The 27293-nt window shown below is 37.5% G+C and overlaps 1 protein-coding gene across 1 annotated transcript; it reads left to right on the forward strand.

Moving 5' to 3' along the window:
* Positions 1 to 6509: 6509 nt before the first annotated feature.
* LOC134755199 (protein obstructor-E) lies at positions 6510 to 26062 on the forward strand. The gene is made up of 5 exons (XM_063691721.1): positions 6510 to 6655; positions 19741 to 19950; positions 21520 to 21708; positions 22057 to 22267; positions 25042 to 26062. The coding sequence occupies exons 1-5, from the start codon at positions 6613 to 6615 to the stop codon at positions 25094 to 25096; spliced, it is 708 nt and encodes a 235-aa protein (XP_063547791.1). The 5' UTR covers positions 6510 to 6612; the 3' UTR covers positions 25097 to 26062.
* The last annotated feature ends 1231 nt before the right edge of the window (positions 26063 to 27293 follow it).

Genomic DNA, 27293 nt, shown 5'->3' on the forward strand with positions numbered 1-27293 from the left:
TGTGATTGGCTGCTACTTTACTATTTTTTTATTTTTTATACTGAGCGCATCACTACAGGACTCAAATATGAATAATATATAAGTAAAGCCTTGGTAAAGCCTAACCAGAAATAGGCCGCCATGTTGCGGAATTTCATTAAAACTAATTTCTTACACTGGCAATAATTTTAATGATAGGTTGTCACTTTTGTCAGTGTCGTTGTGGCGGTTTACTTGAATAATGCTTAAGTGTTGAATATTAAATAATAAATGACAAAAATGCGCAAAACTGTTCATAGTGCGGAACATTGTTAATAATGTAAATAATAAACTACTGAAGAATAGTTCGGGAAATTAAACTATTTCGCTACGAAACATTTCCAGATTAACATCAGAGCTGACAGGTATACAAATCAAAATGTCATTATGGTCTGGTTATTACGAATTAGTTATTGTAGTGTGTAGTGTGTAGTTGTGTATTATACAAGCGAGGAAACCAAATATTAACACAAGCGATTGACCATTGACCATCAACCCCCATTGAAGTAAGTGCCAATCGTAGCTATGATGAACGTTTTGCTATGTTTCCCCTCGATTGTCTTCCCTCGGATAAACAGGCCGACCTAAGACAACCTTATTGAAATATTTTTATTAAAAGGCAAAGCATATACGCAGTGTAGATAAAATAAGACGACTAATTATACGGCGTAGGTGTAAATAACAAGCTGTACTCTTGTTGCTACAAGAGCTTAATGAGATCATTAATCGGCGACAAGCTCGCTCGGAACGGGGAAAATCCTCTGCGCACGATCATGGTCGAGGCCGCTTACTATATGTATATGATTGGCTTGTATCCGTCTCAATGGCTCAGTGCGATCACTGCGATCTGTAGGTACTGTTATATTCTTCTAGAAAGTTTCAGCCACAGAGACTTGGACTTTAATTTGCCTTTTCTGTTTCCGACGGATAGTGAAATTAATGCCCAAAAATTTGCTACAAATTAAACCGGTTTAATGTGGCCTAATTTAGTATGCTTGTAAGGCGCCATCGCTGAATTCAACCTAAGACCAACTGAGCCGCAGCTGAAATCCGAGCCAAACTTGATCATTTGGTGATCTAAGTAATATCTAAAGATTTTTTGACCTTTATAACTTATTAATGATATATTGGCTGATAGCGTACTTACATACGCTGCTAACTAACATTAATACAGGTCTTTCAAACTTTTTAACCCGCGTACCCCTAATCAATATCCCGTATGACTGAGAACCACGTGACGAAAAAATAACAGCACTGTAATTATGAGTCTGTTAAACTTGTCGCTTGATGGCCTTTACCATCGCAGGTGATAAAACTTGCGCTGGCTCACGTACCACACTTTGACAGCCCCTGCTCTTAAGTAAAGGTAAATTGCATCTTATTTCAATTCAAAGCAATTGACAAATCACGTTAGAGTTCACGTTTGCGATTAGCGTTACGAAGTTGAGATAACTATGAAGTGCTAACGAATTCGAACGAGTAACGAGTGGGTGTGTTCATTCCTTGCATCAATGTCTTGCCATTCCTATCACCGACAGGCCACCGGAGGTATATTTTGGTGGTAATACAGGTTATGAATTTGTTTTGGATATGATCTATCAATGTCAAAAGAGAATTTTTTTACCCGATTTATTTAGACACTTTTAGTGCATAATGTCTACATAATTAACTAGTCGTAAGGTGGCAGATGGAGTAAATAATTCCTATCAAAATAAGGGCTCCTTGCGCGTACCAGTATTAGCCAACTAACTCGGAATTAACTCAGAGTTAACAGTACAGTGTAACTAATACTATTACTTATTCTGTGGTTTCAGCCTGTATAATCGGTTAACTCGGAGTTAGTTGGCTAGCCCTGGAACTTGCAAGTGGCCCTAATGTGATTTAACCAATAGGGACAATTAGTACCAATAATAATTGATAAGACTACGTCGTAAACATATCTACCACCACTAGCTAAAAAGCTCTAATAGTGAAAAAGCACGAAGATATATTATGTCTCTATATGAAGAACAATTTGACTGTGGCAGACACCATAGAGTAACTTATACTAGAGCGGTACTGTCATAGTAAATTTTGTAACCCCAGTTAATTCACTGCCATCTGTCGACACACTTTAAAACTAAAAATGAAGATTTATAAAAATACGATAGAATGTATTTAAATATAGATAAATGATTTTTTTTATTTGCATTAATTATTTTTATGATTTTGACCCATGTTCTTTCACTGATATGCGTTAAAATTGTTAAATAACAAACGAAACCGTCAACGCCATCTATACGACTGTAGGCCAAAACTAGTAGCACCCTCTGAACGAGAATCAAATTTTCTTGATTTTCGAGGCACGTTTTTTCCTTAGACTATATTCATTTATTACGGAGTTATATCTATCTTTGCAGACACTTATGGACGTGAACTGTGTATATCTCTATTTGTTTGCAGATTTGATCTCTATTAGTGTCTAATACTTTTAATGCTGATATATCGATGCTGACTGCTGTATTCTCTATCTCGGGTCCTCGTTTCCCTGGCTCGACGGAGACCCCAACTCGCCTGCTCTCGCGCAACCAAACAGAATACGCGGTCAGGTCATCCATCCCACACACATCAGCTGTTGTAATACTATTAACACGGCTTACTTTCTTATCTTCCGAACACCGTAAGGGTCTATAACGTATGACGCTTTAAGGTTTATAAGCCTATACGGTTCTGAATGACGTTGCTGGCGTAATTAGAACTAAGTTCAACAATCTACAAATGCACTTATCCTGCGTAATAAATATTCCTGGTTAACTTTCGGCTTCTCAAATAAGTATAAGCGGACGCATGAAATAAAATCGTAAATTATTATTTTGCACCAAATGCACCATTGAAAATAACATGTTGTTTCTGGTATTAATGACGTCTATGAAACAATTATCTTAAAATAGTTATATAAATTACCTACTGATACAGGCTGTAACAAAAATAGTGGGGATCCGTGCCTAACAAATAATTATTACCACGCGGATTGTGTGTGGAAATAGCGGGAAATAGGAGAGGTATTTGGACACTACTAAATAAATGGATATACGACCCTATAGCCAAATGGCTTCAATTGGGCGCAGCACTTATGGGGGATTCCTGAAGCTTTGTTGGGACAGATCTCCTGCCTCTAGCTTGCCTTAACATCTCATACTGAGTGGTCTCAAAGGCTGCTTCTCGAAAACATAAGTGGCGAGTTCCTATATGTTTAAAGTCCAATGACACCTCTCTAACTCCAGCCTTCTGTACCGGTGATCCATCTTAGATTTCACTTTTTATGGAAGCAAAGATAGATATAACTCCGTAATAGATGGATACAGTCTAAGGAAAAAACGTGCCTCGAAAATCACGAAAATTTGATTCTCGATCAGAGGGCGCCACTAGTTTTGGCCTACACTCGTATAGAGGGCGTTGACGGTTTCGTTTGTCATTTATCATTTTAACGCATATCAGTGAAAGAACATGGGTCAAAATCATAAAAATAATTAATGCAAATAAAAAAAAAACATTTATCCATATTTAAATACATTTTATCGTTTTTTTATAAATATTTATTTTTAGTTTTAAAGTATGTCGACAGATGGCAGTGAATTTACTGGGGTTACAAAATTTACTATGACAGTACCGCTCTAGTATAAGTTACTCTATGATGGAAGCCTACCTTGTGACGGCAGTTCATTTGAAATTGAAATATTTTTTGCAGACTGTGGCCCATATTTTGTAAGTATTATTTTAGGTACAATATTTTCATACAATGTGATATTTATATTACGGTTAGTTAATTTAAAAATGACACTAAAATTATTCAACAAAAATTACAATTAAAATATATATGCTCGATAGCCGCTCTAAGATGAAGCTGCATCCAGTGCTTCTGAAAAGGCCAGTCTAGCCTACTGCTCATAACGGACAGTATGGCATTGGTAGGGAATAGGGAACCATTATAACGGCTATCAAAGACCTAACCAAACATCAGAAAGAATGGGACAGTCTGACGGGTCTAACTAAAGTACTCAAAGCTCTTTATACAAGGAGTAGATTACGGTTGGAGCTAACAGCTTTGGAAACTTAGCAAAAGACTCTAAATAATAACAGGGGTGTTTACTGGCCATTACGGGGTCAAAGGAATCCTGGCCAAGATGGGACACGCTGACAACACCGATTGTCGTATGTGTCGCGAAGAGCAAGAGACAGCAGAACACCTGATGTGTGAATGTCACGCCCTCGCCAGACAAAGAATAAAGGACTTTGGAGCAGGCTATCTGGAGCCAAAGGAATTCAAAACGCTACCCATAAGCTTCATCATCTGGCACATGGAGATGGTGGAAAAAGCTCTTGAGTAGTTGACGGATCTTTCCTAGCAGGTAACTGCACAAAAGATCCTATGGGTCGAAGTGTATCCGCAAGGGCCCTCGAAAACTATAAGATAAGATAAGATGGCATTGGTACTGCCGCAAAAACGCTGCGCCAGGCAGTAGGTATATGCCATAGATAGTTGTACAAAGAAGTTTAGATGATAAGCTTGAGCCAGATGGGCCAAATTGTCTGTGATCGAAGAGAATACATCGCGGCCACGCGAAAACGCCTTTTCATACAAGCTTAGTCTTCAATTTCCTCTCTCAATATTGACTCAGTTTATCTACCACATCTATGCCCCTATGTTTGATTCTTTTTTTCGAATCTTTAATTATTATAAGAGTTAGTAGCATTTATAAATTTGTATGAAATCTTTTTTTCTCTCCTAATTTTTACACAAATATAAAGAAACTAAAGAAGTCAAACATAGGGGCATAAATATGTTAAAATGTTTTCCATAATGTCAATATCTAGAGAGGAAAATGACGACTACGTTTGTATGGAGAAGCGGCCGCAGTGTATCCTCTTAAGACATTCGCTAAATTCTTTAGGATGGGAAATTTCATAACGCACACCTAATTTTACATTATTCGGGCTTATTCCACTGCCCGACCGTCTGACTGGAAGCCACATTTCCATTGTTTTTGTGATAGTGACTATTATTTCAGATGCAATAAAAAAAGTATGTAAGCGTGAGTTAAAATAGTGTCATGGTGCGGAATCCTCCATTAGGGTGGTTAACGTTTGTATAGGAAAAATTCAAACGCTAGCTAGAAGAAGCGGCACCCCCTTATTTTGTTTCACTTATTATGTTGATAAAATACGCCAAGTTTTGTAACCTTATCTCAACTACAAGGTGGTGCTTAAACATTTTGAAATATTTCAATGTTGTATTAAAATGAAAAAAATATATATAATTGTCATTTTTTGGATTTTTATGTAAGTACTTGTTTTCACATTATTTGAAAGTGTGATTTAAAAGTTACTAAGTAAAAAAACATTTTTATTTCTATTTTTATGACTCTTTAAGGTGAAATTCAAAAAATCTAACGAAAAAAAAAAAGAAAAAAAATGTTTTTCTGCTTCAAAACTTATAAATCACATGTTCAAATAGTGTGAAAACAGATAGGAAGATAGATTTTTTTTTGGGTTTATGCAACAAAAATTTCAGTGGATGAGCACCCCCTTGTAGTTGAGATAAAGTTACGAAAAATGGTGTATTTTATCAGCATAATAAGTGTAACAAAATAACACTAGGCATCTATTTATGCGTACTAACCCATAAATAATACAAGCTTTGCTTGTGCGGGGCTAGGTTGAGCTGTGTAACATTTTCCCCGTATATTACTTATATTCGTATAATATTTATATATTTTTTTATATTATAGGACATTCTTACACAGATTGACTAAGTCCCACGTAAGCCCAAGGAGTCTTGTGTTATGGGTACTCAGACAACGATATATATAATATATAAATACTTAAATACATAGAAAACACCCATGACTCAGGAACAAATATCTGTGCTCATCACACAAATAAATGCCCTTACCGGGATTCGAACCCAGAACCATCGGCTTCACAGGCAGGGTCACTACCCACTAGGCCAGACCGGTCGCCATCGTAACTTGTAATGAAGACCTGCCATTAATGTCTTCAATGTATAATACATAACAGTAAAAATATATATTTCAATTCGCGCGTATCTCTAAATCTTTGACATCATTGCGCATTATGTCCAAAAACCAAAAAAATATATAGGTAAGTAAATATAAAGATTACATCATAATAATTCTATTGTTTTAGTATTACAATGACATTTTTAACTTGTCAAGTTACCGAATGGTATTCATATCTCATTAGCAATACCGCTGTAGTGACAATTACGAGTAAAACTGACTCTTAGGACGTGCGAATATGAATAACTGATAAAAATAACATTGGTATGTTTTTACAACGAATCAATGTTAGATAGGTCATTAGAAATTGACCTTTAGGGCATGAATAAACAGATGGGTCGTAAGGATAAGTTCGGTGTGTCATCTTTTCGGGTATGGGGTGTGGAGGGTGCGAGGGGCGCGCGCGGGCGCCGCTTTTCACCGCGCGGCGGCGCGCGCGCAGACACCCGGTATAAATGCCTCAGGTTGCCATTCTCCCGCTCGCAGTGTGTGCTTGATCGTTAGTGTGACCACAACCGTGCAAGGACTTACAAAGATGTATTCAAGGTGTTTAATAGTGCTTGCTGCCATTGGCGTGGGTACGTACTAGCTACCGACGCGGCCTAAAGGAAATCTAAGGGTTTTCTTTGGGTCCGAGGACCTCTGTTGTGGCGATGCGAGCGGTTTTCACTGCCGGCGACTTTTCTTTTTAACGTGCTGTCACGTTTGCTATCGCGATTTTAGCGGCAGTGGAACCGTTTTCTGATTCCACAATGCGATGCGATTGTGTGCAATGGAACAGTTCCAAATATCCTATTTGAATACCTATATATAATGAAACAGTTAAAAAGGGTTCAAGTACTTAGATAAACAAAAAAGGTATGGGATATTTGAAATTGCAATTATCTTATGATATTTTTTGTCCTTATACAGGTGACTTGCTTGATTGCAAAATTTTCCTGAGTATTGGAGTTATACGATTTAAGAACAGTTTTTGTATGGCTGCTAAAATGTTTATTCATAGACGAAATGTGAGAAAATTACACAAGAAAAGAAGTTTATTATGCGTCTTTTAACCCTTTTCTTGGCAAATAAATGAAAATACAAAGTTCAAGCTTCTTATGCAACTAAAATACCTAATCTAAAATCTAAAATAAAAGAAAATACATTGCCAAGGAAACGGTTATAACTTTTTTGACTTGGGTTGAGTGACTGAAGTCTGACTCACGCTTGAACCGCTGCGCTGAACGTTTTCCGAATCGAAAGCTGTTCGAGCGCCACGAGCTTTACTCCATATCACTTTCACTCACTTATCATTTTATCACAACTGGTTCGCAGTTGTATTTCAATAACGGATCAAGTCTCATAGTTGATGCAAATTACGTTTTAAGTTTCGCGGGTTTTGTAACAAGGCGCTTTTATTATGTCGTTGGGATGAATAACTAAATGCAGTTACGTCATATAAACGTTTGTGACTTGGAGGAGATCCAGGAAGAACATTCAACTGTATATATTCAGTCGTTGACTTGAATTATGCGTAATGCTACGTATATTGAATGTAAAATATATGATCTAGTCTAGAACAGTCTAAAGCAGGAATATTCCGTTTCAATTCTTTTAAAATGTCATTGTACAACTTTATACTAGAAAAAGGTTTAGGAAACTCATAGCCTCCTAAGTCCCAGCTTTTTTTAAACGTCATAGTCCTAGAGGCCTCTAGTTCATTTTTTTGCACATAATAAATATTTGCTGTCAGTCCTGAACAGACTATTTAACAACTCTATGGACTGTCAGAATACTCCCGCGAACATTCAAATTTGAAAGCGGGGGGCATCTAAATATTTTGTACCGAAATATGTACAGTCGCCATCAGATATATCGGAGCGGCCAAGGTGCTCACAAATATCTGAACACGCCTCTATTGTCAAGGCGCTAGGTGTGTGTTCAGATATTTTTGAGCACCTCGGCCGCTCCGATATATCTGATGGCGACTGTACTATTGGTGTTTATTACTATAGCAATTTACTTAATGCTGGGACTGAAGGGTGACTTTTATTAAGTACAAAATTTGGTACCGCAGGACTTAGGAGGATAGTAAACTTGATCATTAAGAAAAATGTGGTACATCCATCTTTCAAACTGTTATTACCTACTTATTACCCATTTCCGTTATCCTTTACCATTTCATAGAAACCACTCTTATAACATCAATTTGATCAGGGGTTGAGGGTTAGAAAGCCAGTAAAGCAACATATTTCCTCATTTCAAGTTGCGGTCATTGTCCAGGATGATTTAACCAACAGGACTTCCTGTTACTGTCAATGTTTTGCTCTGTACGTGTGACACGTTCATAGTTCCCACGCCGTGTTGCGCAAACGCGTGATTTACTTTCCAGACTGTAACAATTATCTAAAAAGTATAAAACATAGAACTCTATCACCTAATTACATCGACCGATCGCATACAATGGTGTCTTCTTCTATTTGCCATGTCCCGTTATTTAGGGTCGGCCCTCCTCGTTCGAAGGCGCCAGGTTTTTCTGTCCTGGGTTGTCGATGTGTTGATCTGCTCCCGCTCCATGTCTTTGGTTTTGGTAACATCGCATACAATGGCGTAATATATTATTAGCACTTTGAATGCATGTGATAGTTATTTTCTCAAGCGAAAATACAAGAATGATCCTCAAGTTCACTTATTCATCAAAATGCATACTCGTATAACGTTTTAATAAGAATATAAAGCTAAAGTGTAAGGTAAGGTGGGGTAAGACTAAAGGATGACTCACGTTAGACCGGGCCGTGTCCGGGCCGGAACTTCCGGCGCCTCGTTTTCTATGGAAAGAATCACGTGATCACCTGTCATGTCATAGAAAAGTAAGCGCCGGAAGCTCCGGCCCGGACTCGGCCCGGTCTAACGTGAGTCGTCCTTAACATAGTTTATTTTGCTCGGGGCAAGACTAAGAGTACCGTAAAACCTCCCAACTATGGTCCAAATTTAACTCTAATATCATCGTTCAGGTGTAACTTTTATTTGATTTTATAAGTTGTAAGGCAAAATAGTTTTACAACGAGGATTCCATACAAGTGATATTCTTACCCCGGTGATAGTCTTACCTTATGTATTTTCATATCAAGTTAAAGAAAACCAGAAAATAGTATTACAATTTGAATCACAGAGTTCATAATAATTCACTAAACCCACTAAATTTATTGGTATTTTTTCATCGGAAATAACAAACTTTTTATTAACAAACCAAGTATCTGGATTACAGTACATGTTTTTAGTATCAAATATTTGTCAAATTGTGTGAACGCCGGCGACGGTCAACCGGTGACGTTAAAATGTAATACATAGTACCATCAATATAGAGTTAGACCAAGACAAGTCTGCAACGATTTTTATAGAACACGCAGTGTAAGTGTTATTTTAAACGTTAAACTTCTTTGAAATTGTGACGCATAAATAACACTTGCACCGCGTGTGCTAACAAAATCGTCGCAGACTTACCTATCTAGGTCTAACTCTACCAACTCATTTCCTAAATTAGCTAGATCTACGATCCCATAATAAACTATTACCTACCACAAATAATATTATTAATAGCGATAAGTACAAACTGATACGATCGCAGATTAAGTTTCTAAGAGCTGATTTATTCAAGTGGCGTGTAGGCATTCAATTAGTTCGTGTATCGGTGCGTACGCATTCCACTAATAAAGAAAACTGGTGAAAATGATTCATCTGCATGAGTGCGCGCGTGCCGATCAAACGATAGATCGATTCACTCTCTTGAGGTGCATCTCGGTTTTTATGGAGAGGGGTAGGGCACAGCGAAATGCCTATCTAAGATATACATACTCCTATATTCCATCCTCCCGCGGACGCTCCGGCAGTGGAATGAGCTCCCCATGCCGAGGTTTTCTCGAAGGATAGTATGGGGCTGTTCAAAAAAGGACTGTACAAGTTCTTAAAGGTTCAACAACGCGCGACTAACACCATTGGCTACGGTCATTGCTTACCATCAGGCGGGTCGTATGCTTGCTTACTACCGACGTGGTATAAACAATAGTTACATAAACCCAATGAAAAAAGAATTCGATCGACGCAAAGTGCAGATTTGCGCATACTGCATCAATTGTCTCCTGGCAACCTTTATGAGGTTCTTTAAGTTTTTCCACCTTACTGAGGACCGTTCTGTGCAGCGATTTTGAGTCCACTCGCTAAAACCGTGAATAGTCCATTTGGTTACCTCCTTCTTACAGTAGGTCTCGGTCATAATAAATTATTACCTTTAGATCTCCCGAGAATACGCTGTGACCTGTGAGGTGCATACAGTATTAGTAGTAGTAGTAAATCACTTTATTGTACAAAACAAAAATTATTAACATGAAATTCATATAAATTTAGGTACAAAGGCGAGCTTATCCCTATTTTTGTTACAGTTTAGCCTTATTAATGTCAGGCTGAACAACACATAATTAATTGACAGTTTATTTAATTATGTAGCCACCTTATCACGAAATTGCCCACGTTAACAGAGTATGACTCATTCAGAGTACCTAGAATTCAGAATATTATTAATTACTTAACAATATTTTAAAAAGTTGTAGTCATCAAAAATGCACTTTACGTAATGATAACTTAATTACCTACCCACTGCAAATTATATTACCAGTTAATATCTGCAAAATGTATTCCACCTCGAACAACAAAATGTATACCCATTAAACCTTTTCAACACGGTATTATGTTTATTATATCATAACGTGCTATCTGAGATTCACGAAATTAGATTTCGTGCTCTTTTCTTAGTTAACAACCTATTTTTGTTACTTAAAGTGACGCTCATCCCTTAACCTTTTCTGGCAATCATTATCATACAATTTTTTTCGTATTTTTTCTTATATTTTTTTATCTAAGCTTAATCTCGCCGTTATTTTATTCAACAATTTAGTTGAACATTGCGTGGTTTGAGAAAGTGTCATACATCTTGTATAGACGCCATCCATAAACCCAGCCATAAAATGCGTAAAAAACGCGGAAGAGTTTCATGTCAACCTTCCATTGCATTATTAGTTTTCTTTAACACAAGGTGACCGGATCTGGCATACGGCACAATGCAACGGAAACAATCGCCAGTTCCCAGGACTCGTGATACTCACGCCGAAACCAGCCTGTAATCGTCACTTATTCATTTTTGAACTTGTGATTACGTTTATAGTTAATAAAATTATCAAACGGCACTAACTGATTGTTTGATAAAGTTTGTCTTCAATTTTTATTGCAGGAAAAATTTTCGTGTCTATAACCACCTTAAGAATTTTTATTATGAAATAGAATTTTATAACTACAGTAAGTATAACTTTTTGTATTGTATTTTTAATCAGTAAAAATGTATCGGAAGAATGTCCTTTATAATTAATAAAATATTAAAGAAATAAAATTTACTTACTTAATTTGTAGAAAGATTACGCGCAATATCATTGTATTCAAAACAAAGCGCTGGAATAACTATAGAGACATTCCACGTATTTACTTATCATTGGATCTCCCGTGTACACTTGCCCTTTTGTCTAGATAGTCCCACAGTCTCGGTGATTGTCTGTCCTTCGACTATAAATAACCTCACACAAGGCGTTCCTTTTTCAAAACTACAGGCTAGGTTCTTTTCCGTGCTGTGTTTGGTTGTGAACTCGCTACCGGTTTCTCGAGGAAATGTGGTTTATTTTTACGCAAACGTTTCTATTTACATGTATGAGGAAAAGTAATTCAGTGCGGTTACGAATATTATTTAGTGCTGGCACAACTTAATGTACATCGATTATAACTAGTAGAGCTTTAGTGTAGAAGACATCAACGCGCGGAAGTTAAAAGCATTTTCCTCTTTTTGTTTTTGTTACAAATACAATGTTGTTTTCTGAGTTTATATCTTACTTTAAATCCATATTTGCTAGTTGTTAATAGCTCTATCATAAGAAATTTCAGGAAAATATGATTTACCTACATTTTATAACGTAATCTGTTGATGCAATTGTTAATTAAACCTTAACACTTAACCAAAAGCCGCAGTATGAGATTAACTTTACCTAACGATTACCCAACTTGGGCCCTTCATCATTAAAATGTCTTACGACATTAGTGAATAGAAATATACCGCATGGATTGCTGTAGTAATATTTGGTTTCATGATGCCAACTACATCATGGGAGCCCAAGAGACATGCTGGTGGGAGAGTTCAACCGTGTTTCAAGTTAAGAATTATTTGAGCTATTAAAACAATGATTACCTAATGCCTCATTTTTGTGACGAATTATTGTACAGTCGAGTGTAAAAATACGGGTGCATACAACTTACTCAAAAATCGGCCATGTGCGAGTCGGACTCGCGTTCCAAGGGTTCCGTACAGTAAAACGTGAGTTTTTAAAAACCCGTAGGGTCGGATCAAAAATTAAGTAATTAAGTCCGACTCACGCTTGACTGCACATTTCTAATAGGTTTTCCTGTCATCTATAGGTAAAGAACTATTTTGTGTATTTTTTTCAAAATTTTGGACCCAGTAGTTTCGGAGATAACGAGGGAATGGTCATTTTTTAGCTATTTTCTCATATAACTTCTAAACTATTTATTTTAAAATTACAAAAAATATATATTTGAGATTCTCAAAATAAGCTCTTTTATTTGATATGTAACACGATATAGTTTGAAAACTTTATTTTTTATTTTTCCCATTTACCCCCCAAAACTGGCCCCATATTGAAAATTCATTTGTTTACGTTACATGTCCGTCTTTGGGTTACAAACTTACATATGTGTACCAAATTTCAACTTAATTAGTGTAGTAGTTATGGAGAAAATGGGCTGTGACAGACGGACAGACAGACAGACAGACGCACGAGTGATCCTATAAGGGTTCCGTTTATTCCTTTTGAGGTACGGAACCCTAAAAATATGACTCATAGTTATTAATTCGCTGACATAAGAGCTATGGGACATATTTTTGAGTATGATGAATGATGAGTGCACCCATATTTTTACACTTGACTGTACTAGGGTTTATTTAGTGAACATTTAAAATCATTTTAAAGATGGTTCAACGGCATAACATATTATATACCTATACGTGCTCGTATATGCCTTCGGTATAGGTTTTCTAGTGGTTATAAACTCTAGTGCTTTTGCGAAATTTACGATCTTACGATCGATTCTCCATACAAACGTAGTCCTCATTTTCCTCCCTGTACATTGGCATTAAGAAAAATATTTTTACAGATTTTTATGTATTTTAGTCATAGCTATGCTCGACCGTTTCATTTTTTTTTTAAATTATTATAAAAGTTAGGAGCTCAAAATAGGTGTCATACAATTTTTTTAATGCTCCTAACTCTTATAATAATGAAAAAATCCAAAAAAAGTCAAACGGTTGAGTCAAATAGCTGTAATTATAATACCTACATCAAATTGTTTAATTTTTTTTTCAATAATGTTAATATCCAGAGAGGAAAATGGGGACTACGTTTGTATGGAAAGGCGGTTTCGGGGCGGCCGTCCCCTTTCATCTTAAAGCTTTAAATACTAACAATAAAGGATGACTCACGCTAGACCGGGCCGGGTCGGGGCCGAGGCGTCCGACACGTTAATTTCTATGACGGCTGATCGGTGATCACGTGATGCTTTCCATAGAAAACGAAGCGCCAGAAGCTCCGGCCCGGCCCCGGCCCGTTCCAGCGTGAGTCATCCTTAATTTAGGTATAAATAATTGGGCTATGTTGATATAATCATCTTATCGAATACCTACAATTGCCGACATTTGTGATACAAAAATACCAAAGTTAGAGATGCAACCAGAGAAATAAGAAAAAGAAAATGGAGGTGGACATGTCACATATCAAGATCGAAAATAGACAAATGGACACAAAAAATAACCAACTGCCATGGTTCCCTACATACAGCAAGAGAGGTCAGGGACACCCGAAAATTAGATGGGAGGACGATTTCCCACCAAAGTGGATGAGAACCGCTCGACACAGACTGACTGGAAAAATGGAAGAGAAATAACTGGAAGGCTTTAGAGGAGGCTTTTGTCGGAAACCCCAAAAACATGACTGTGAAAATTCATAATCAATTATAAAGAAACTAATGATACCCTTAAATGAGTCAGTGATTAAAGGCTAATTGTATTGTATTGTGATACAAAAACATATACCCACTAAAATACGCGTCGAATTCTAATATTATAATAGATAGGTATTACTGACAGGATCAAACAAGGGTTACTTTTCGGTTGATTTAGACATAATTAGGAATTAAGAAAGAGCTGACACAGACCGACAGACTATCTATATTTGCTATAGACCAGTCATTGATACCTAAAGTCTTAATATTTTTTTAAATTTATATTATACTTTATTTTATGCTGCATATCTACATTACTTATACGGTTTTGCTATTCGTATAAATTAAATATATAGTCTACATTTAGTTTTTACTTAGTTGACATATATGAAAAGCTAAATGCTGTTAAATGATATTAAATACTGATATTAAACTCACGTAATACAAGTACATATAGTGATTTGACTTTAGGTCACAAATCAAGAAAAATATGAAATCAATTGCTGGCATTCATACGTCGGTAATGTTGGCAAATAACATGCATACGATACTAACATATTATTTTAATGACACGTCTTTAAAACCATAAATGCTTAGAGCTTTAGTAATTTTTTTAGTCATTTATTCAATATTGCATTGTCATGTACATAATACATTTACAGTCTAACACAACAATACCGCGTCAATCACCAGGCTCCAGTATACATCACAAACTGACAGACAGACGAACCAACGCCGGCTAGAACCCAAATATGACGGCCGCGACTTTCACCGCCAACAATAGTTATCTAATGTTATATCATATTACATCATTTCGGATACAATCATTTCTCTCTCAATTAGTTAAATAAATTACCTTAGAAAGCACAGACATTTTTTGTTACTGTAGAAGAACAAATCTAATTACAATGACTTATCTTTTTATGTTACCAAAATACCATACCTTTTTTTTGCGTTCCTCTAAATTTGTCCATGAGTATAGTTTGTCAAAGGACTGTCTCATTTCAAACATAGACAGAGAGAATCATATTATCTTTGTCTTACACTAGTACTAGCACCAGAAACAAAAGGATGAGTGTTGTTTTTTTTGTTCTTATTTACTGACAATCTGGTTGGACCAACTATAATAAAGGGGTCCACTGACTATCAGTCCGCCGGACGATATCGGCCTGTCAGTTGTTCGGAACTGTCAAGTTTTTGTTCTGACAGGCCGATTTCGTCCGGCGGACTGATAGTCAGTGGGCCCCTTAAGGAACTAACGAAGTTATAATTTGGACTTATATTTCGCTGGTCAAACTTCTTCAATGATGTATATCAACTTGTAGTAGGCACGCTGATAGCGCCTACTACAAGTTGATATACATCATTTCGAAGTTTGTACAGCTCATATAATTAGAATCGAACTTCACTTACAGGTAAGTTCGTTTAATTCCTAAGTATAGTTTACTTTGTGGGCCATCTTGTAGACAACGACACCGAAAAAATACTGTTCAAAATTACCTAGGCTGTGATATTTTTGTATAGCCCCAATTAATCCGCTTTTCCGTAAATGGTTTGACATCAAATATCAAAATGTTTGAAGAAACGTCCGACACGTAGGTATCTATTAGAACTCTCAAAACGCGTCATACCAAATGTACGGAAAACAAGCAAATATGTGTTATAATACAGACCTTATTTTGTCAAAAACAAGAAGCTAAGGGTTTACAAACAAGAAGACATTCTAATTGGTTCAACGGCAACGTATGCTAAGTTCAAATATAATTCGAACTAGTTCTCAAAGGTCACATTACTCAACGCATCAAACGAAACCGAGAGTGCCGCCTCTGGGTCAGCTTTGGGCTTTCACCCGCGTTGCTCAACGTTACACGTATTAAATAACATGCGATAATGTGGCTTTTAACGCTTGCTGAGGCGTTTTCGGGTTAAGTATTCTCGAATTTGCAGGTTGATGCGCGAGATTTGTATCTGTCAATGTTTTGGTGCTGGTGAATTTTTAAATTTTAAGATACCGTAAAATGGGGTGAGTAGGGTTCGCGGGGAGAGTTGGTTTATGAATGGGGAGAGAAGAGATGAAAGGGGGGTGAGATGGGATTTAAAGGCTACTGCTACAAAAATAATGTATTCCAATTTAAAATGGAGCTATAGTAATACTCAACAATCTTCCAAAATCACCTTTGTATGAAAACCCATCTCACCCCAATTACGAGGGTCTACGGGATAAGGTGGGTTTTCCTGTTTGTCGTCAAAGATATGAAATGGAACTACCCAAAATGAAATAAAAACTAAAATACAAACGTCCGGAACACTTATTATATACACCATTCAGTTTGCATATGTAAAAATAAAATGTTATCGAGGTTTGAATGTCAGTTTTGCTCCTACTCACCCCATTTTACGGTACTAGACAAGTTTTTTTTTTTTTCGCTAAGTATATTATGATATTTTTGATGCAGCGGTTGTTTGGTCCATAACTAGTAGAAATCAAAAGTTTTTGTATTGCATGTGCTTATAATTATAACAAGTGCGTAATACGATAAACTTAACCTACAACCTAACTTAGGTACCGTGTTTAAATTGTGTTAAACATGTACACTCAAAAAGGGGCTCTAAGAAGTGATTATAAAAGCTACAAGTCAATCGGCGAACATAATTATTATTGTTTGATTGAACACACATCTCGGTTACGCAATGGCCGAGTGGGTAGGCAGATCAATATTATGTCACCGCCGACGGCGACGGCAGGGCTCTAATGTTCATTGCGCCACCTTCACACCCGGCCGGCTGCCCCACATTACTCGTATGACACCCATTCTTTGCACCCACTGAGCTAAAGAAATAAGGAGCCATTTTAACGAGCCCGCGCGTATTCACTACTTGTAAGTAAAACGTCGTTAGGCTTTAGACTTCTAGGGATCCAGTTACTAGGACAAAACCATTAGTTCAAAATTCACGTGGCTTGTGGAAATATGTTTGTAAATCTAATTTCATTATGGGCACCTATTAAAAGTGACTTGTTTAACAGTAGTCAATTTGACTTCATGATTATTTTCTAAGACGATAAATTTTGCCGCCACAAAAAATAGCTTGCTAAAACTTGTGCTGTAAAACTGTTTCTTTTCTCGGCACTTTGTAATACTTTGTCACGGCCAATTACGCGTTTCTGTGCATGATAAGCGTTGCAGAATATAAAGCGTAGAAAGTAGACGAGTGTCTAATAGAGTTCAAGCAATTAAGTAACAATTATCTTATCATTGGGGGTAATCGGCGTGAAACGAGCAAATTAAGCGAAACAAAACACGCGAGTAATATTGTTTTTTTTATTATTAAATATTGCAGTAAAACACAAAGTAAATTATGAAGGAATTTGAGTACGCTAACCTGGATCGCCTTGACGAGTCCGATACAGAGAAAAGTTGTCTAGACTGTTAATGTTTATGCGGATCGCTACGGTGTTTATTGAGCACATTGCATCTGCGTAGCCATTTAGAACTGTTAAAGTCGGACAGTTTATACCGTATTTTAAGAATGTATTAAGGAGATGAAGGACCACCTATATGTGGTCATATAGTCAATACAATTTTGTATATTTGAATTAAAGCCAATAATAATAACGTGTAGAAACATTGTTATGGCAGGTGTCTCAGCAATATTATTATTATAAACCTTCTTTATTCCTTAGGTAAACTCAGTCTATTGTTACATATTTTCATAAACAGTTGTTATTAAACTTTGTTGAAGATAATAATAGTTGTTTATTTTATTTTATTTAAGGTCTCTTTCGGGTAAAGGTCTCCTCCAACTTTATCCAGCAACTTCGGTCTTTGGCTGCCTCCATCCAGTTTTTACCGGCCACTTTCAATATTTCGTCTGCCCACCGTTCTTTTGATCTTCCTGCTCCCCTTTTGCCTAGTGGGCCTTTCCAAGTTGTAGCTTTAATTGTCCACCTATTGTCTGTGTAGCGGGCTATCTCAGCAATAACCCAATCTTATTAAGACCAGCCAAACTTCAACACCATAACCGGCACTCTTCTCTACTGTATTTACAATAGCTCCTATGCCAGCTGGAACCGATTTACGGGTATCTATTTGTACCCGTGAATGGGTTCTAGCTGGTGTGTTGGCTTCGGCCCCACGCATGCCTCCTAAAGGTCCGGGACCCCATGGTCCTGAGATATGGAAAGACATAAAAATAATAATTATTATTATGAGAATCCCTAATTAGCTAAAGATAATTTGGTAATTAGTATCAAAACACTAGAACAAATCGCGTTTTGCAATAAACCTAAATAATAGCTCATCACGACCTGGAATGTCGATCTATTACATAAAGTAATTAACAGTTTTCATCACACGCTTAAAAATTTTGTAACGGCCAGCCACTTTTTATACGGGCGTGTTTTCGTAAAACAATCAATGAATTCTCACTCAAAAAATTGCTGGTCCATAAAGGATGACTCACGGCAGACCGGGCCGTGTCCGGGCCGGAGCTTCCGGCCACCCTTAAAACGATCGAGAGCTTTGTAATCACGTTCAACGGAAGCACATGCCAATCACATTGTTGACTGAACCTACATAGCGTTGCGTCTTCACCAGAATATTACAAGTTTTTAATAGTTTAGTAATCGTTTAAATTCACTTAAAAACTTATAAGCGAGCGGCAAACTTAGGTAATCTCTGCATGAATAACATTTGCAGAGGCCGGCGAGAAGCGCATTGAGAAACTTCCTAGATGCCTCCGGTATCAAATGTCAACCGATGCACGGCGCGTGACGTAACGTGACCTGCGCCCGCGCACACATATTACGAAAATGACGTGTTAAGATGCACGCTATTTAACTTATTGTTAATTTTAATACTTCTATTTTATTTTATTTTGTTATTCATCCTTTAGATAGCAGGTCAATATTTTTTATCTACACATATGAACCCTGCTCTTAAACCTAGACAGCATAATAGTATGTAAAGTTAATTCTTTTTCACCATTTTGAAAGCAAGCACAACGCAGTGCAGCCGACAAGCGCTGTCTCAAAACACACACTTGCTCCTCCGTGGACCAATTGTCACAACGATTAGTCGCGTTGCTACATCGTCATCTCGCACAAAGGCGAACACGTGGACACGGCGACAATCGTGTTGCAAGTAACAAACAGTGATAACAGCCTCCTTGCGCAACCCACCGGGTCGCATTCCTCAGAGAGAGTGGCCCTGCCCGCGCGTTGCAAAATGACTCCATAATCGCTGGCGCAAACTGTGGTTTATTTTGAAATTTCAATTAAAATTCAAGAGGATTCGTGTTGATACGTTTCCTCATTGCAATGACAGTTTGACAAATGTTGAAAATCTTCCAAACGGATAAAGAGAAGCGAGTATCTCACCTTTTGATAATGCTGGCGTCTTTCTATTGTACTTAGATCGCACATTAAATTTATGCTGGGAACAAATCGACCTCTTGAAATAACTCCTATAAATTATGTAATCGTCACATAACAACTTCAAATTCCATTGCACACAATTCATATTCGTTAAACTTGCCGACCAACCAGGTTCCTAACTTTATTTTCCTTTCACAGCGATGGGCCAAGAATCCTTTAAATGTCCCGACGATTTCGGCTTCTACCCTCACCACGTATCATGCGACAAATACTGGAAGTGCGACAACGGTGTAGCTGAGCTGAAAACATGCGGAAACGGTCTCGCCTTTGACGCCACCGACTCCAAGTACCTCACCGAGAACTGCGACTACCTCCACAATGTTGAGTGCGGAGAGAGGACACAGCTTGGTGAGTATATGAAACGAATTACATACTGTGTCACATATGACACATATGAACAGATCTATAGTATAAATTATCTCAGATGATTTTTTCGGGCTCGGGCACTAATCTGTTAAACAAAAGCCACTTTTAAGAGCAGTCTTCAGCACGTGCCAAAGCAACCATGACATTTAAAAAGCAACTATCGTGATAGTATTAAGGTTCAAATTTATGTGACAGCTCATTCAGAGAACAATCAGGGCTGTCTCTTCTTTGGAGATAACAAAACGTGTTCCCTCCGAATGGGCTGTTTCATGAATGTGTACCATATAAATGTGACTTTCAAACGGGCTTGTGCAGTGTTACTTATGTCGGGGCTATTAGCAGTAAGCAGTGTAACCACTGCATAAAGGAAACAATACCTTTTGTTTAACAGATTAGGGCCCGACCCGAAAAAATCATCTGAGATAATTCATACTTAAATAATTATATAATTAAATTCAGAATTACAATTTAAATAATTATATGGATCATCCCAGTTTTTTTTACTTTATTAAAAACTGATTAGCGATTGACCCTAGTCTCAACTCAGACTTTTGCTTTAAACCTAGTTCGTATCCATCAGGGAAGGGAGTACAGATGACGGGAGCGAATTACATTGCTTAGTTAGCAGTTCGCACTAGAATTAATGACGAGGGTATTTATTCATGTGAATACCTGAGTAGGTATGTCGGCAGCGAAACGACACATTTGCCCTCACGCCTAGAGGGCCGGTAATGGAACCGGGAAGGTGGAATTAGGTCGTGACATTCCTGAGAAAACCTTGATTAACTTATAAGTGGATAACTGTTTGTGTCTTACTGGAATTTATCCAAGTGGAAAATAGCAAAGTAAATAGTAGGTATAGTAGTTTGAGTAATTTATTTTGGAATGATACGAGCAGAGCAACAAAGCATGTACCATGTATCACATCAGTAGGTACCTACCTAATAAGTAAAAAAAACAGATTTACTGTATTTGACCATATTGACTAAAACTAAATGAGTTCCAGTAGCTATTTGGCAAACATATATTTCGTTTAGAATTGCAAATAAAGACACCTGTGCTGAATTATTTACCCGGTAACGCGACGATCCGAGCTAATTTTAGGTCAAGGTTACAATTTAAATTATGTACACTTTAATATACATGTTTTTTTCGCACACGACCAGACCAGGATGTCGTGAAGGTCGACGAGATGTGGACAATGCGGTCTGACATTTTATTTTATTCTCAAGATTATAAGTTAAATGTTTTTTCGTCGACCTTGAACAAGTTATGGTGATTTTTGACGCCCGCGATTCATTTACATGAAAATGTCGATTTATTGACCTGCAAATTGTAGGTATCTTGACTTTATCATGTTGCCAAATTGATTGTCTAATTTTATAAATGATTTTATTATTAACAGTTTTAATATAGACAATAGCGTCTAGATGTTCGAAATCTTGGAATCAGTTAGCTTAAGCTGTAATTGGGATAGTCTAAGATGTGAAAAGCAATGGTGACCACCAATGCTTGCAAATTTCTGCGTCCTAACCCAGCAATATCTTGCAGAGCCCCCAATCGGGACGCCCCACTGCCAGAGACTGTACGGTATCTTCCCGGACGAGCAGAAATGCGACGTTTTCTGGAACTGCTGGAACGGCGAGGCTTCTCGCTACCAGTGCAGCCCTGGACTCGCCTACGACAGGGAGGCCCGTGTGTGCATGTGGGCTGATCAGGTCCCTGAATGCAGGAACGAGGGTGAGCTAAACAATTTTCTATTTGAACAACCGCAAAAATATGCTAGTTTCCTACCCATGTTTTAAATTCCACTGAAATAGTTGTAGTCAAAGTCAAATTACAGCATGAAAATGGAAAATACCTAGTTTAAAGGGTGGGTTTTACAGTTGAAACATACTCAATTGACCAGGAGAATGGTGTATTTTTTGTTATTATAAAATTAGTAAATAAGAATCATTCAGAAATCAGAAATAATTCATTGTTTTACAATTCATGTATCTAGCTTGCAAATGTCACTTTAAAATTTGTATTCATCTCCAGGCCTTAAAAAAACATATTTCGCGACTAACCGTATCCATCATTCCTCAGAGGTCGCGAACGGTTTCGCTTGCCCCAACCCCGGCGAGGTCTCCAACGCCGGCTCCTTCAGCCGTCACGCGCACCCCGAAGACTGCCGCAAGTACTACATCTGCCTCGAGGGCGTTGCCCGCGAGTACGGCTGCCCCATTGGCACGGTGTTCAAGATCGGTGATGCCGACGGCACCGGCAACTGCGAAGACCCCGAGGATGTTCCCGGATGGTGAGTTCAACTGTTCTATCAACGCATACCCTCCAACTCACCCGGTTGAAGGTATAATAATAGACTTCCAATTAACACCTGATAAAACAAAGTAAGGTGACAATAGTTGAGTTTATGCGTTGGTTAAGAGGCTAAGTTTTTAAATTATGTCCGAGCTAAAGCTTAATTAACTGAGCAACTTGGACACTTATCCCGGTGATCACTTAATGGATACTTGATCAGTTGAGACTCTGTGTGATTACTGTCACAGAGATATTAATGCTATATTAACCAGTAACCGTCATCCCTGTGACTAACTACTTCTTCTGCACTTAAATTAGAGGTTACGCATTATTTGGATTGTATTGGTAGATTTGGTAGGCCGGTATAGGTAGGCCGCCCGGTTAAATTCCTTCCATCAAATATGCGGTTTGGAGCCTCGCATAGTTATTACGGGACATATTTAGGACAGTCTTGAAATTAACATGACTTAAGACTTAACCGTTTGTGCATAGGCAATGTTTGGAGGGCCGCAGTCAATGCCGCCAGCTGTAACGGCGCGCATGACAATGACCGCCTGTTCATGCTGTAACTATATACATTCATACATGGCCCAACAAAGCCATTTACGTTGACAAAAATATTGAATACTTAAATTTCACACCGAACAAGTCGGACAGTGGACGATGATTAATTATATACACGATTAAAGAACTGTACGACTGGTGCCATTCAGTTAAATAGGTTGAGCCAAAAGTCATATCGATAAAGTAAACGCTTCGTCTCGGTATGCAAAAGGACACGACCCATCCTTAAGAAAATGTTTTGAGGACAATGAAACCTTTCAAACTCAGTTCATGGTCCGACTGTGTCGAACAATCGCTTCGATCGAAGATGCGCCGCGCCGGCACGAACGGTCAAGTCAAGGTCGAAACTAGTTTTTTTTCGTTTTGCGAGTTCCGAACTACATTGCCGGTCAAGAAAAACAAGTGTTAGATAACGTTACTTAGAAAAGCGAACGGGTACTATTCTTGTTGGCGTTTCAAGGCGGTTTACTCTAACGACAGGAATTTGTTACACAATTCTCTCGGCGACCGGCCACTCATACATTACACTGTTAACTTGTAGAAATTTAGATAGCTTTTTGTAATTTACTAGTAAATGGCCAGTTAGGTTAAGCAATGGAAATGCCGAAACGTCTAGCAGTAAGGTGCGCGTCCATTTTCAGCGAGGACTACTACGGAGACCTGGATCTGAAGGCCATCCGCAAGAGCGAGCTGCTGGCCGGTCTGCAGAGCGACGGCCAGACCCGCGTCACCCACAAGACCCTCAAACCCCGCCCCCAGAAGGAGAACTAAACACTCTCACCCACCAATATTCTTAAATACTCACATCCTCTAAGCCCACGGCGCGCATATCAAAACGAACGCAACTTCCTTTTGGTATGCGCAGCCGCGTACCAGGTTCAAAATTAAAATTTAATAAGTGTTCCGTGAACAAAGTTTTGTACGGAACACTAAAAAATCGAATGTGTAGTGAGTTATGCCAATTGATTTGTATTCATTTCTAGTTGCCAAATACTTTTCTCGTTGGAGCCTTTCTTAACAGTTTCAGAGGCAGGTTAGGAAATTATTTTAGTTGATCATATCGCGGTAGAAATATTTATTTTTTATTGTATTTTAGTATTGATAGTCCTGTAAAATCATACATTTTGATGTTATCGTATAGTATTACAATGATAGCTGTTCCGAGAATACCTCCGGGAGGAAGCTTGCATTTACAACTCCGTAGTTCTGTTTAACAAGACCGGATATTCTTTATTAAAAATCATGACCTTGTAAATATATCTTTTTTTTTACTTTTGTACTGAATTTCACTGCGACTGAGTGTTGTTGTTTAATAGAAACTGTAATACCTAAGTTTTATTTTTAGTGATAAAATAAAAAAAATATGAAAAAGATTTGTTTGTTCTTTACTTTACTTGTTTACTAGGAAGTAGTGTACACTTACACTTACACTACTTCCTAGTGACAACACACACGGTTGTTACTTTCACGATGTCTATTCCTAATGCACTAAACACTTTCTATGGAATAACATTAATACCCACTCATACTCACTCCACTTCCAGCTCTTAATTGTTTCTTCTGTGTAAAGTACTGGTAACAGTTGACCTAACCAGTGTTTCTTAGACCTTTCCTTGGTTATCCAGGTATGTTTAAATTTTACCATTAATCATAACTGTGTACTAGTTTAACATTGCTGTTGTTCTTGTAAACGTTTAAGTTATTTATCAGTAATGATTAAGACACGCTTTCTAACTGGAGATCTCCACTGGACTGTGATGCGCACGTAGATTTACTTTCAGTTGATGAATAAAACGTTAAACTTGCGTCAACTCTTACTCGTTTAAAAGGTATTCTTTTTTAATCTTTGATTTATCACATACCTTATAATATTGAAGAAAAAAGATTTAGATACGGCTAAGGATGGTTGTATGACCAAGTCGACATACATCTCATGATTGAATGATTGAGTATAGGTACTAAGAAATTGGGACAAAGGACCGTGTGCAAGTTCAAATCCAACCTCGGGCAAAGGTCATAGTAACTACAATTCTTATAATTTCAGTAAATAAATAATAACATTTAAATTAAGCATATATTTCTGTATGTCCTCCAGGACTTCTAGGATTGATTCTTTCTGGTGCGATTTCAAAGTCCATTGGAGACTATTTTCACTTTTTATCCTAATTATTATGTTTACTAGACCTTATTAAAACTGTACCGTTTCAGCGAGGACTATTATGGAGACGTGGACCTGAAAGCGCTGAAGAAACTGGGATTCTGAATGATGAGAAGCGGCTCCAAAGACAGACTTAAATTCAATCTCTTCGACTTGTTATGATATGCCTCTTCAGTTAGTTGACAGTTACTTAGGCTGATAGGCACTCAAGATTTAAAGCTGGCATTTAGGTATTGGGCTCAAAGGGGTTTAGCTACAGTATTGATTACTTAGTGCTTCACACTCGGAATATACTTGGATATTGTAATTTGAGCTACCTAATATGCCTGCGTAACTCTCGTTTGCGAAACATGTTATAGAAAGAAATATAACATTAAATAGTGTTATTATTTAGTTTAAGGGAACTTAATGGCACTTATTTAAGCTTTCAAAATTACCTCCGAGGTTTCGTGGTCTCGGAGAAGTCTTCTGCGTTAAAATAAAGAATAATGTGTGAAAATGGTGAAAGTTTAAATCAGTGAACACAACATATTTGACAAAGTTTTCTTCTTGGGGCAAATGTTTGAAACGAACTTAAAACTTCACTAAAGGTTCGAATTGTTGAATTTGGCAACTGCCATGATGGTACTTAACTAATATATACATTTAATTGTGGAGAGAAGCCACACACACAACAGCCTGGTATATACCTAGGTACATGAGACTGTCGCCGTTGTTTAGAATCAAGAATGCTTATCTCTATTACTTTAATGTGTGTTATTCGCTCATTCGTCTTGTGTTTCATATGCTTCTGTTTAAATTAAAGATCATGTACCCGTCTGTCTGAAGAGGCGCGCAAATCATTATGTTTTCAAACTAGTTTTTAATTGTGTATACTCATTTACACGGATTTTTTGACAATAATTTTATCATCTGGAAGATTTATAATTGTTGCCAAAAAAATTACTTGCATTGCAATGTTTTGATTCTGACGCCTAAAGTCGGATTTTAGTCATATCTTAGTTTACGGTTAGTTTAGGCTAGATTTACGAGTGAAATTGGTACTGTAAATAAACTTTCTATTTTCTATAACACCGCTGTGTTATTACCTCAGATTGACATAAAAGTGATTTCTCTGTATCATTATTGTCTGTTTCCACTGTTATTGGCAATAAAACAAATTACCATGGACACTAAATGAGTTTATTGACGGTAAAGATTGAAGAACATTAAAAAGTTATAGAGATATTTCTTTAGGTTGAAAAAGGTACAGTCAGACGCAGAGGGAGGTGACCCTCCCTGCATACAATCAGTCCATGCAGTAAAATCAGTCACCTCTCTCTGCATCTGAACGTACATAAAGTACAAGTTCTTGTCGCTAAGTATATTCTAACATATCGCTGCATAAAATTTTCTTAGATTATACAATATCTTAACATTATGTCTTAAACCCTCGCGGCAAGAAAATGTTGATACAATTCCTCGCCAGTCTGCCTGTGACCATGAACGTAACGTCACGTTCGAAACGTCAGGCCATAAATAAACGTAAGTTTGTACGCGATTAAGTCCCGTATTAGTTTTAAATTATTATGTCTTAAGGTAATGTACATTGTTTATACACAATTTTGACCAATGGTTCACATCAAACTTTTAATCATACGTACTACAAAAGTAAGTAGATACCTAATCAGTTAATATTTAGACAGTTCTTTGAACTACTTAATTTTTTTTATTGCGAGTGTCAAGTTCAAATTTATAAGAAGAAACCCTGTTATAAATAGTGCTTACAGTACTTATCAGATTACTCAAACGCATACGTGATTAAGGATGACTCACGTTAGACCGGGCCGTGTTCGGGCCGGAGCGTCCGGCGCTTACTTTTCTATGACATGACAGGTGATCAGATCACGTGATGCTTTCCATAGAAAACGAAGCGCCGGAAGCTCCGGCCCGGACACGGCCCGGTCTAACGTGAGTCATTCTTTAGTTTAAAGACACGTTGAAAGAGAGTCCCTTATAGATAACTTAGTATCGCTAACTAATATTAACTTACCCACTCTAAGTATATAAAATACCTAGATGTACTACATAGATAATAGTCGTTTAACGAGACTTCACAAAGAAAAGTAAGACGGCAATAAAAACTACAGTTAAATGCAGATATTGACCCGAAGTTTTTAGCTGTACAGCGGCCCACACACAGTGTGTCGCTCAGTGTGCTGCACCGGTTGTCGTCATGGGAATCACAAATCACTATCATAAAGTAGGGATGCCACTGACGCATCGTCCACAAAACACGGCGAGCACGCTTAAGGCTTATGCT

The sequence above is a fragment of the Cydia strobilella genome, chromosome Z, assembly GCF_947568885.1.
Source record: "Cydia strobilella chromosome Z, ilCydStro3.1, whole genome shotgun sequence".
Classification (NCBI taxonomy): Eukaryota; Metazoa; Arthropoda; class Insecta; order Lepidoptera; family Tortricidae; genus Cydia; species Cydia strobilella.

What these genes read in the sequence shown, in the direction of transcription:
- LOC134755199 (XM_063691721.1), top strand. Translation starts at nt 6,613, where the DNA reads ATGTATTCAAGGTGTTTAATAGTGCTTGCTGCCATTGGCGTGG. An exon ending in GCTTGCTGCCATTGGCGTGG is followed by an intron (nt 6,656 to 19,740) that starts GTACGTACTAGC and finishes TTCCTTTCACAG; the next exon opens with CGATGGGCCAAGAATCCTTT. An exon ending in CCCGAGGATGTTCCCGGATG is followed by an intron (nt 22,268 to 25,041) that starts GTGAGTTCAACT and finishes GTACCGTTTCAG; the next exon opens with CGAGGACTATTATGGAGACG.